Here is a 12,338-nt window from a genome sequence, read left to right on the forward strand (position 1 = left end):
CTCCGGCGCTGGCGAGGGGCAGGCTCGGCTTGTTCCTGCCTCCAACTTCCCCCAAGTTAACTCGGGTTTCCCCCGCCCCGCAGGGTCTGCCTGGGCTCCCGGTCCTCCGGGAGGGCGGGAGGGAGGGGAAAGGCGTGTCCTGCCTGGGCTGCCGCCGCCGCCGCTGTTGGAGGCAGATCGGAGCTATAAAAGACCTGGCCGGGGGCCGGCGGTGGCTTCAGTGAGCGCGGACGCTCAGGCCGTGGGGAGACGGCGCAGCGGGGCGCGCGGAGCTGCGGCGGGACAGGCGGAGGCAGCGCGGGGCTCGCCGTGGGCAACCCCAATGCGTGGACTATCGGCTGCTGCATTATGCTGGAGCTACAGTTCCGCTGAAGGGAGTTTGCACACGGCCGGCTGGGCTGGACTGCAGCGCTGCCGTTCCTTATGAAGAAGGCACAAGTGAGTGCGGCCGGGCGGCGGCGGCGGGGGCACCCACCTGCCCGCGGGCGGGGCTGCCCGGCGGAGCGGCGCCGGGGCCGGGGCCGCCGGCGCGGAGGGGGCGCGGGCTGGGGCAGCCGCCGGGCGGGGAGTGCGCGTCCGCAGGGGCGGCGGCTCTCCCGGGCTGTCCTAGGGGTGGGGGGTACGCGATGGGATGGGAGCCGATGCCGCCGGGGAGCGGTTTGGGGGAGCGAGGTGAGTGGGACAAAAAAGATTACTGTCCGGTCTTGCCCTCGGCGTTCCGCAGCCCGTGGAAAAGTTGCAGCAAGCGGCCGGACCGGCGGCCGAGCCTTGGGGGATCTCTGAAGGCACTGGGGAAAATTGCCGTAATAAATCAGTTGTCTGTGTTACCCTGACTAGTGTGAGAACATGAAATGACCGGGGAAAGCAGTGCCGTGGCTGCGGTTCCCGGTGTCTCCCCGCACGGCGCTCCGGCGTGCGGCGCCGGGCGGGTGCTGTGGGAACCCCGGCATTCCGCCCTTCGTTCTCCCGCATCCCGTCGGGAAGTGCCGCTCAGTGCCGCTGCGGGGACCCCGTCATTATTTCTGCAGGTTCTGTAGGGATTGCAGTCGCTATGCTGTGCGTTGATTAGAAGGAAGCAAAGGGACAGACATGAGTAGAAAATTGTAACAAGAAGCAGCTCGAGGAAACTCTAAAGGGAGAAAGTTTGAGGCTGGACTTTGCAAGGTGCCGATACCCTCTATCCTGGCAGACCTCAGCGAGAGCCACGACTGCTCTGGGAGAGAAAAATGCATAGAGACGCACACCGCTGCCTCTGCGCTGGGGACTTTTGCCTCCCCCTTCATTTCTGGGTTAGAAGCAAGACACTTTTTGCCGTCGTCTGTTTCTTGGCCATTGCTGGGTCACCTACACACCAGTAGCCTGAAGACACTTCAGGATGTAGTCAATGGAAAAGACATAAAACATACTTTAAAATTTTTTTTAAAAGACCTTACTGAAGTATTGTGAGTAGTTAAATCATTTTTCGAGAGATGACAGGAATTAGAAATACTTTCTGAAATATTTAAATTTCACCTGGCCAAAGCACTGGAGAATATACCCATGTTTAAGAACTTAAAACTTGGAGGCTTAATTTTTGTGATACTGAAGTACACCAGGGTTTTATCTTAAATTATCAGCTCTGAATTCTAGCAATGTTTATCTGTTGCTGTTACTCCCATTAGATTACTATAGATGTCTTATACCTCAAAGATGTTGTTTCAGACTCTGTATACACAATTATTTATATGTGCTGAATAGATTATTAATGGTCTCTTAAAGTCTGAGAGCCATGTTTATGTGTGCTCGGTTGTATGCATTCATTTAATATTGGAATGGGTAGCAAAAAAGTCGCAAGATGTTATCCTAACCCATGGAAGCATACAAGAAGGGCTGTTTCTTTTGTGAAGGAAAAATGTTCAGCAAATGAATGAGGATTTATGAGTGGAAGCAGTCAAGCATTTTTTTACACCGAAATGTAAACTTATAAAAATCAACAGAGTACTCTCGCAAATTCAGAGCAAAGCAGGAACAATCCCTCTCTCCCAATAAACTGGGAAAGACAGGCAGTCTTGGCATTCAGGACCATATGGCTTGACTCAGGGGCTCACAAGCTGTAGCCTGTGGAACAGCTTCTTGTCATGGTGGTGAAGCATCTGTCAGCCTTCAAGCAGTTACGCTTCTTGCTTTTTGGAGGCAGTGACAGACTCCTAGTTCTCCAAAGGGTTGTTTCCTATATTTTAAGGAGTAGCAAACAAATGTGATACCAAACCATTAATCATTCCAAAGGGATCAGAGCAGGAGATATTTCAAGAAGAATTGCCGTTAAAACCATGAAGACCCTGTGCAAAGAGCGAGATCAAGTGAAGTGGGTGCAAGAAGGAGGACTTAAGCATATGGGGGCACTCGACACATTAAAGTAAATCTTAATCTATGTGCTCTCCTGTGGATACTTCTGTCATTGTCTAGACTGGTAACTGTCATAGTGAAAAGAACAAGATTGGAAACCCAGGGAAGACATTAATATTTCTTATAATAAAATATTCTGCAATAGACATAGTACAGAAAGCAAGACCTGCAAACTCACTGAACCTTGCAAACACTTGGTAATGCCTGGATACTGCTTAAAATAAATCAGGGACTTGGATCTTTGAGGTAATATTGCACAGTGATAATATATAACTAGTACAGCTGAAGGAGTAGCTGAGTCATAGATCAGTACAACGAAAGTGCTGAAAGAAAAGAGTCGTGCTGAGCACTGGACGCAACGTGAGCAAGTTGGTCTGTTTATTTAAATCAGTCTTAACCTGAGAAACCACAGGAACTGCAGAAGCACATTCCCCAACAGTGTCACTCCTAGAAGTGATGTTTATGAAACTCTGTGGTTTGATGGATATATAAACCCCCTGTTTTAAACATACCAACACCTGGATTTTTATTTTTTTTTTTAAAGTCATGATTTCTTTAAAAAGGTGATTAAGCATTTAGGGTTCAATCATACAAATCCTTCTTCAATGGGGCTATTTCCATGAATTCTTATCGAAGGATAACTTGGATGAGAGGATTTGTAGGTTTATATGCTTAGTAATTAAAACTATTATCAGAAGTGAGTTTATGTCCTTCTGCATGCTAATATTACAACAAATAAAATGTCTCTGATGCCTGGACAGCCTTTTACAATTTGACTAAAACAGGGTCAGTGATGCCAGTGTGATATGGTCTTGCAAAAACATGTAGCAGTTTTCTGATTTGCTTGTTCTTTGTGTGATTTGAAGACAATCTAAATAGGATTAAGTTACTAAGAAGTATTTTGCAAAGAGGGGTCATCTGTAGGGTAGCTCTGAAGGCTGATAAGGTATCACAGATACATGGTTCAGGCACTTGATCTCCTGCAGTGAGTTAGATGCACATCCTCTTAGAAACCTCAGTATTAAAATCTCAGTATTAGCTATTAAAATCTCTAGTAGAGAGTAAAATCTGAGTATTAGATCTCAGCGCAGCTTTCTACCTCTGAACGTGTGCATTACTGTTGGCAGTTAAATTGCCATCTCAGGTTGTCCTATCTGTATGTTTGTGTCACTGAAGTGGAAGCCTCTGTAGAAATTATTGTGGGCTGGTACCTGGAGTAAGAATTAGTACTCAAATTGGCAGTTCCAGTCTCATATCAGCAGGCTAAATCAAAAATGCAAATCAGATACCTGATACCTTGGTGTGAGCTTCCTTTTAGGAAATAGTGACTTCTGATCATCAATCTTTCTTGCTCATTCTGCAAAACATGAACATTAGGTATTAGAAGACCTTTAGAGCTCATGGCAGGTATAGATCTGCTGCTCATTAAATAGAAAAAGAGAATTTGCTGGAGCCAGAAAGATGCTGTGCTATTCACGTTCAGCAATGGTCTCTGTTCCCCTGGTTTTGACTCCGCTCAAGGGAAGCCAGTTTGCAAGTACTGCAGCTGGAAAGAACATCCTGGAGTAAAGAGTTGTATGGAGAATAAACAGCGGATGACCTGAAAGATTCAAGGGTGGGGGCAAGTTTTTATCTCTGAACTATTTGGCACTTGGCTTTGTAGTTTAAAGTGAGGCCAGTAACCCAGTCTTCTCCTGACCCAGTTCTGCCATTGCACTGAAATCTAGTTTTTCCCTTTATGCAGTGCATGTCAGTCCTTCAGGTACGGTTCTCCAAGCTGACAGTGCCATTCTCCAGGTTTTGTTATGTGATTTAATGGTATGCTGGCTCATGTAATTGCCATATTGTATGAAAGTTAAGAGTTGGCAAGATGCAGCCCTTGGCTTCAGATGGGCAATGCTCAGTATGCAGTATGTAAACACAACACCCATTTATTAGAAGTAAGGAAGGAAAAATCTCCCTACGCAATTCCATTTGAGTGTTGTGGGAGCTGACATGAAAATGAAAGTGCTTGTTCTCGCCCTGGTCTTTGGTGTGCCAAACCTGAGATCAGTCAGCCTTTTAAACACACTGTAAAACCGCTTGTTTTTTGTTGATTGTGTTTTTCTCCATGTGTTTGTGGGAAAAGGAGATGGACAAATGTAAGGTGAGTGGCAAGGAGTAGCGCTTCTCTTTAATTTTGTTGCTTGGCTCGTGTTTGCACTGCCTACCCAGTCATATGTAAACCTGCAAAACTGACTTTTCGTAAATATTACCCGTGCTGAAATAACTGGCTGCAGGGAGCCCATGAAATACAGATTTCTTTGCTGGATGGTTTACCTAGTAACAAAGGTAAATAGTATCAGACATCTATTAGTATGTGAGTGAAAATATGAGAAAACAAAAACGGTGTTAAGTATTTTATTTTATTAAAGCTAGTTACATGTATAATATCAGAGGTCATTGATAGTATGCTAATGAAGACATTAATTCTACTGTATGTCTGAATAAAAGGCTGTTTAGGAGCTCAGATTAATGAACACTTTGGATCATATTAGTATAGGAAATAAATTGTCATCTAATTTCCTACAGTTATCTAATAACCACTGGGTGAATGATTGGTTGCTGTTTCTGTTTAAACCATGTTTAAATTATACAAGGTAGATGGATCCAGTAATGCTTTTAAATCTCATTAGGAATTTTCTGCTCTATATGTATTTTGCCATTATTGTTGCTGTGTGGAGCAGACCTAATTTTGGGTGCAAGGTGAAAATAGCATCAGGTCTCAGATATCATTGCAGGTATTACCTGAAGACGTCCCTTGTTGTTCTCACTGCTTTGCAGCCATACTTTGGAGCACACTGTTGCAACACGGGGAGGTAAATCCTTAGCTTCCAGCTATTTCAGCACCTCTTGAAGCAACAGTAAAGGTGAGACCATGTGGTGCAGGCTTGGGGGACCAAGTGCAGGCTCCTCTGTTGCAGGGCCAAGAGCTGACTGCTGATTCACAGTGGTCAATGCTCCTGGAAGGATCTCTCAAGCAGGTCTTCTGAAAGGTCACCTTTCACTTACCTCCCAGCCCTAAGCTTTCACTGCTGCTAAAGAACACTTAAAGCATTCAGGGACAGCAGTACTTGGTTACTTTTCTTCACTTTTGCTGCAAAACCTACTTAATGGAGATCAAGTTCAGGACCCTCAAGATCATATTTAGCCCAAGACACAAGAGCCACCCTTTCTCCTACCTGTGATTTGGCACCTGTATAACAATCATTCACATGTATTTGCTAACGTTCCAGTGAAGCATTTCTTGGAGTCCAGCTGGGTATCTCAGTCCTCTTCTACCTTCACTGGCTTCTCGCTGGTTTTAGGCAGCAGAGCTGGGAAGTCAGAGAGGGGTATTGTGTCCTGGCAGCCTTGGAGTAGGGCCAGGCGATGGGCTACACACTTCAGCTTAGACTGATGCTCTGCAAAGTCTGCAGGTTTAGTCTGGGCTGTCACAAAAGGATACATGTATGGTCTACAGAGGTTATCTCTGGCTTTGTGAACAACCTTGATTCAATCCAGACTGAAAAGCTAATCTAGAAAAATTTACGTGAGCATAATCACTGGAGTGAGAGAGACACACATTCACTTATTTTCTTGGGTAGCATGTCTCTGGGAAGGTTCTGAATATCTTGTTTATCTTGTTGAAGCTGTTCTTTTGAAGGTTTATTTGTTCAATCTTGAGGGTGGCTTACACATGAGCTAAGAATGTAGGGGAGACTGTATTTCAGACCACAAGTCCAAATTCACAGATTGTGAATCGTGCCACCCTCTGAACCTTCATTCAGAAAGATTTAAGCATTTTCAAGTCAGAGTCTGAAAATATCAGTCTGTTGTATCTGTTCTTGTAGCTTGGCCAGTCCCATGTGACTGAACCTGGCTTCAATCACCTTAACTGTCTTAGTGACAAGAAACTAAGTGTCAAATCCAGTGTCTTATTTAGCAGGCCTTCTGCCTTTCATTTGTTCTGTTACCATCAGCTGTTACCATGAGCTGTTACCATCAGCTCCAGGAACATCAGTTCACTTGACAGTTAAGGCCAAGGATAGATTTAGTCCAATTAGCTGTGTCATGTCTTCTTTAGATACACTTTGAGAAGTTTTAGGAAGCATCCTAAAATACAATTTTAGAGATATGTTAAGTGTATGTGGTGTGTTTATTGTGGACCTAGATGCTGCATTTGCTATGGCTGGAATCTCTCTACTCACTGTAGTCAGGATGACTTTTACTGATAACCTTCCAGTGTCTTTCCTCCTAAATGAATCAGACTGTTTTGTAACTTTCCTCATTAGCTTGTGCTTGCTTGGTAGCAACAAACCAAGGTATGTCTTCCTTTTACATTTGCAGCATGATACATCATTGCTGGATGGATTCTTTGGTCTGTTTAGTAGCACATGAACTTTAATTACTTTTGGAAAAAAGTTGTTCTGGCAGTATAAGTCAGACTGTAAAACTAAGTTGTGCATGTTCTGGCAATCTATCTCTGTTTAAAACAGAAAATTAACTCTTTGCAAAGCATACAGCAACTCTTTTTATAAGAGTTGTTCCAGGACAAAAGAATGAACTTGATGATGTGTATACAGCACATACTGAAAATGTGGTGTAATTTTAAAAAAGTTAATATATTTAAACTTTAAATATTTTATTAATATATAATATTAATATAAAATAATATATAATATTTAATGTTGTAAAGTGCCTGTAAATGTGGAGGGTTAAAAGCGTGTAGGAAAGTTTCTTCCTCCATTTCATGTTGGTCCAAAAAAATTCCTGTGTCTTTATGGAGATTTCTTAATTGTATAAAATGGGAGTACGATATCAAGGTGCTGGCTTTTGTGGTCTATCTGAAGTAAGACACTAAGGAGTCAGGCATGATACATTTAAATTAATAATATGCTGTATATATGCAAAATAATTCACTAAATGAAAAGAAGTGCTTAGAAATTTAGGGAGGTTGAAATTTAAACATGCTAATAGTCTATTGTAAAAAAGTCCTAAGTTCCAACCCTCTAATTTCCACCCTCCATTTGCTCATTATTAAGTGAACTCAGCAAAATTTGTCTTTTGCATTAAATAACAAGCAGACAACATTATGCATCATGTCTTTAAACTGATACAGATCTGAATGTCAGTTCTTCCTGAGATTTGTTTTTCTTTTACTACTTTGAAGCATGCAGGAATAGGAACATTAGTCATCCAAATGAATTTAGGAAGCTTGTATAACACTGCTTGGCACCCTCTTTCGTTTGGATTAAAAAACATGTTCCTGAATAAACAGAGATTTTTGGTGGCTATTTTAAAAAGGAGGGAAAAATATATCTCCAGTATTCATAACGGGTGTCTTTTTCAAGTTACTGTGGTTCAGCAATGTGTGGATTGCATTTCTATTCTAACAGCAAAAACTACCAGTGCTGTGTTTGACACCAGTTTAAATGATTCTGATGGGCATTGCTTTATTTGCTAGGAAATGCAAACCTCTTATAAACTGTAAATTTAAATACTGTCACTGAAGGTACTTTGATCTGCTGTATTATAATCCCTGGCAAAGAATGTGCCCTAGATTTGCCATGCACTCTCTAAAAATTCTGCCCATAATTGTAGTCTGTTCCAAACTGTTTAGATATATTTCTTTAGTGTTTGTTCCATTAATAGTGTAATGCTAGGCAGTGTTTCAGGCCACTAAAATCAGTTAAAATCTTGCTATTTTAAAAAATTGACTCTAATCTCAAGTCAGATGGTGTTCATAATACTCCATCCATTTTCTTTTGGCTTTTTTTCCCCCCATCATCATATTTCAAGGCCACATCTGAAAATGACTGGTTATCCTGCAAGTTTCTCTCCTCTTCCCCTTAAGACAGAAAACTGCCTGCATTTCTTTGTGCACCTTTCCTGGCTTCTGCTGTGTTTAAGTCAGTGTTCTCACCCATGACAATAGAACTTCAGCAGTTCTGGAATCTACAATCCTAAAGGTGTGTCTGTCAGCATCTTGTTTGCTCCCCTACAGCTTAAGCTTCATCTCCAGTGAATGTTCTCTACATTTTTTATGGCATTTTTACTTCCTGTTAGCTTTTGGGGCTCGCTTCAAATATTAGTCTTCTGAATAACCTGTTGTGGCTGTATTTTGTATCATCTGTAGAAACAAAGTGTCTCTTTGGACAGGATTAGAATGAATACATTGTTCCCTGGAATATATTGGGTTTTTTGCATTATGACACTTGCAAGCTATTATTACAGTTAGGAAGAGCCCTCTGAAATACTGGTCTACCATTTCTAGAAGTGACAATACCTTTTTTCTCTGTAAAGTCAGTAATTTCTTCATATATTAAGAAAATGCTTGCTTTTTTTTTTTAATTTTTTTTTTTTTTAATTTTAATGGTCAGGTACTTATTGAGACCTAAGAAATCCTTTTAGAAGTAATTATTATTGCTTTCCCCCATACCTCTCAGCTTTTTTACCTAACCAAGTCAGAAATACCTGATTTGGTGCTTTCATTTTACCTTTAAAAAGTTCTGGCCTAATAAATTTTTTAAATAACTGAAGTGAATTTCTATCTTCTCTTTCTTCTCAGCGAATTAAAAAAATAAATCTCTTCTCACATGCAGGTTTTAGGGATCAGATAAACATTTGCCAGTAATGGTCAGGTTCTCTACAGTACTCTTGGTCATTTCCCAGTGTAACAGAATGTTGTTGACATTTACAAATGGCCTGAGACATATGTGAAGTTAATCTGCTTTTACCCTACTAAAATCTGGTTTATTTCTATTGAAACAAGTCCATTGTGTCCAAGAACATTATTTCAGTTACTGTTGAATTAGTACCTGTTCAAAGTGCTATTTGTCAAACAATTATGGTCTTTTTGGCTTTATTCACTAGGACAGAGTCATCTCCTTAACATACATATTGCATTACTTATTTCAAAGTAAATGGCGCAATTCCTGTAAAACTGGGAAGATTTTTTTCCTGTAAAAATTGACAGGTGTCACTCAAGTAAACTTGCTCAAAATTTGTATCCATTATGAAAATGCATAACTGGAATTTTGGAGTGTAGACATTGAAAATTATATGCTCTGTGGAGATTTACACTGATCTTCTCAACAGTGGGTTATATTTTCTGTGAGATTAATTCTGGAAGCCAAAGAAATTTCATAATACGCCAGGCAAATTAATGTGTCTTCTTTAATAAGAATGATCCTAGGAAACACTTGAGAACTAGATGTAAAAATAATCCAATAAATCATATTATATTATGTTAATATTTGTATGAGTTTTTCTATCAGCACATCTGTAACAAGGATGCTGTTGAACATGTACCAGAATAATTTCACTACTGACAGTTGCTGTTCTTTCTATTTCACATGAATACTTTTGACCAAATGTAAAGCTCTGTATCACACTACATGCAATTTAAAATCACATTTTTTAATGAGTAACCCCTGTGAAAATTATCAGTAAAAGTAGGGTAAAATAGCTGTTTTTTCAGTGTTGTGTTCTGTGGTATTGTTGCAGAAGATGTGAGGATACCTAATATTTTGTACTAGTTATTTAACTAAATTCATAATACTGTGTTACTGGTGTAAGAGTATGTTTTGTAGGCATCTGTATCTAATAGGCATTTATATTTCTTCAAAATTGTACAGACATAGGGAGCTTTATTTCCTCAGACTTTTTTTTTTTGGTCCATTTTATGTGCATTTGTTTTGTCCAGTTATATGTGCATTTCCCTAGTCATACCAAACTGTAAAGTGAGTGACTTAAGTTATTTTTGGAATGTTTACCCCACAATTTCTGTGTTTTTTCTAAGGAAAGCCACAAGTGGATCTTCAGGTTTAAGATTAGATATTTACAGCTCTCTCTGGTTAGCATAACTCAAATAAAAACATTGAGACAGCATGTGAATGACACTCATATTAATTCTGTGGTCACAGTTCTGTGATGATGAAGTTAGCTGGGATATAGCCTATGTCTCTTTGCTATAAGCTGAGAGCACTTGCATGTTGGTATATATCATAGTAATGTGCTTGTTCTTCCTGGACACATAGGAGAATTGTGGGGAAACACTGGAATACCAGAAACACTTGGAGGGAGTTTGTAGTTGTTAGTCTGTGCAAATCCCAGTCAAAACCAAAACCAACCAAACAAAACCCACCAGAAAACCCTCTAAAGCCACCCACAGACCACCAGAATATTAAAAATACAGTTCGTGTGAACAGATGTAAAGTTCGGGGCAGGATATACATTGCAAGTTGGGTTAATTTTACAGTAAAGACAAGGTGATTATACCTTCATAGAAATAGGTCAACATGGTGGTTTTTTCATTTTCTTAAATATATAGTAACTCTTAACACATTAACTCTTAATTCTTGTCCTTTGAATTAATTAATATGTCCAGAGTTGAAAAGAATTCTTCTTACCAGCTTGCCTCTATTGTTGCATTGCTAGCACATCTTGCTGTATTTAATTTGCTTGGTAGAAGGCAGATGGGAACTCTGTATTAATAGAGTTCAATGAAAGGAATAGAAAAGCCCAGTTCCTGTAAAAGAAATGCGTTCAATGCACTAAAAACATTTGTGTTTCAAAATGGATGAATAAGGAGAAAGAATGAAATTTATTTATTTAGATTCCTAAAAAATAATGACCTATGAAAAAACCTAAGTAGCCTCATAGTGTATCTCCCTTATCATAACAGTTTGGGGAAAAAATTATTTGTGACAGAAAGCAAAGTGTGGGAACAAGTCATTAATTTGTAACATGGAAAAAACCTAAAAGGTAATGTTCTCTAATTGTCAGGAACCTCATATAGTTCAATCTGGTAATAGGGTTCACAGACTGATGACAACATGTGCAAGCTACATAAATTACTCAGGTTAATTGAAACTAAAAGAGATTCTGAGGAACTTTGTAAAGGTTTAGAGGAGATGGGAGAACAGATGGCATGATGGCAAGTGGAGTTTGTGTTGAAGAGCAAGGGGGATGCATTTTGGAAGAAATGTTTTGAACTAATTGTAGCTGCATTAATAAAGTCAGTTTCAATTGCTTCTCAAAGCTTCTTACAAACTCTTATTTATGTTCCTGTAGCAATGCTTGGTCAGGAAAATGAATGTGCTATATTGTGCTCATAGTAGAACAAATCAGCCAGCATATTGGGATGCAGTAGGAGCAGAAAGAAATTTGAAAGGGGAGTGCATTTATGATAGTGATCATCAGCCATCCTGAATAAAGTTCTGGTTTTCTCATTGAAAAAAAGAGCATAGCATAAATAGGGATCCTAAACTAGGCAAAAGCATTATAAGGGAACAATAAAGAGGGACTGAAAGTTGATTGCAAGAAACTACTGAATGATATGCAGGAAGTAGAAAGAGAGAATAGTTGCTGGACATTACTGATCCTTTCTTGGTACAAGAACAAACAAATATTTAACAGAAGAGGCTAAAACAGGCAGTGCTACCTTAACACAAAATTACGAGTCTGGAAAGGTTTTTGACACTAGATAGAATATTGCTTGAAATGCAGCTTGATATACGTTAGAGTGAGCCCAAGAGGTCACATCCAGAAAGGGGTAGTCCTAGTCTTCCCATCCTTGCACATCTCATCTCCTCCTCTGCTCGCTCCTCAGGGATTACTTTTTGTCTCAGAGCTGAATTGGCTAGTCACTATCTTTGAATTTACTGGCTTGCTTAGGGGTCAGGTGAATGTCAGAGGGAGGGAAGCTGCAGAGAAGGAGATGCTGAGAGCCCTCTCTCAGCAGCAGGGAGCTGTTAGATGGCTTCGGACCATCTCATTAGCCTCAACTGAAGAAAAAGGGATTATACACTTAAGTAGGTAAAATGCCATGGTTACTTTAGTTTACACTATATGCATGAAAGGTTTCTTATCTTCTAATTCATGCAATTCAGAAGAAATTTTCATATAGGCAATATATTCTGTAAATGTGA

The 12,338-nt window shown here is 40.3% G+C and overlaps 1 protein-coding gene across 2 annotated transcripts in view; it reads left to right on the plus strand.

Moving 5' to 3' along the window:
- The first annotated feature begins 201 nt into the window (after positions 1-201).
- Positions 202-12,338, plus strand: part of KITLG (KIT ligand) — a 56,600-nt gene continuing 44,463 nt past the window's right edge. Inside the window, exon 1 of one of the 2 annotated variants that reach the window (XM_032106274.1) lies at positions 202-438. In XM_032106274.1, the coding sequence (XP_031962165.1) occupies positions 424-438 (15 nt within the window). In that variant the 5' untranslated portion in view covers positions 202-423. The remainder of the gene's footprint in view (positions 439-12,338) is intronic. The other variant, XM_032106273.1, reaches the window with a different exon arrangement.

Source organism: Corvus moneduloides, chromosome 4 (genome assembly GCF_009650955.1).
Source record: "Corvus moneduloides isolate bCorMon1 chromosome 4, bCorMon1.pri, whole genome shotgun sequence".
NCBI lineage: Eukaryota > Metazoa > Chordata > Aves > Passeriformes > Corvidae > Corvus > Corvus moneduloides.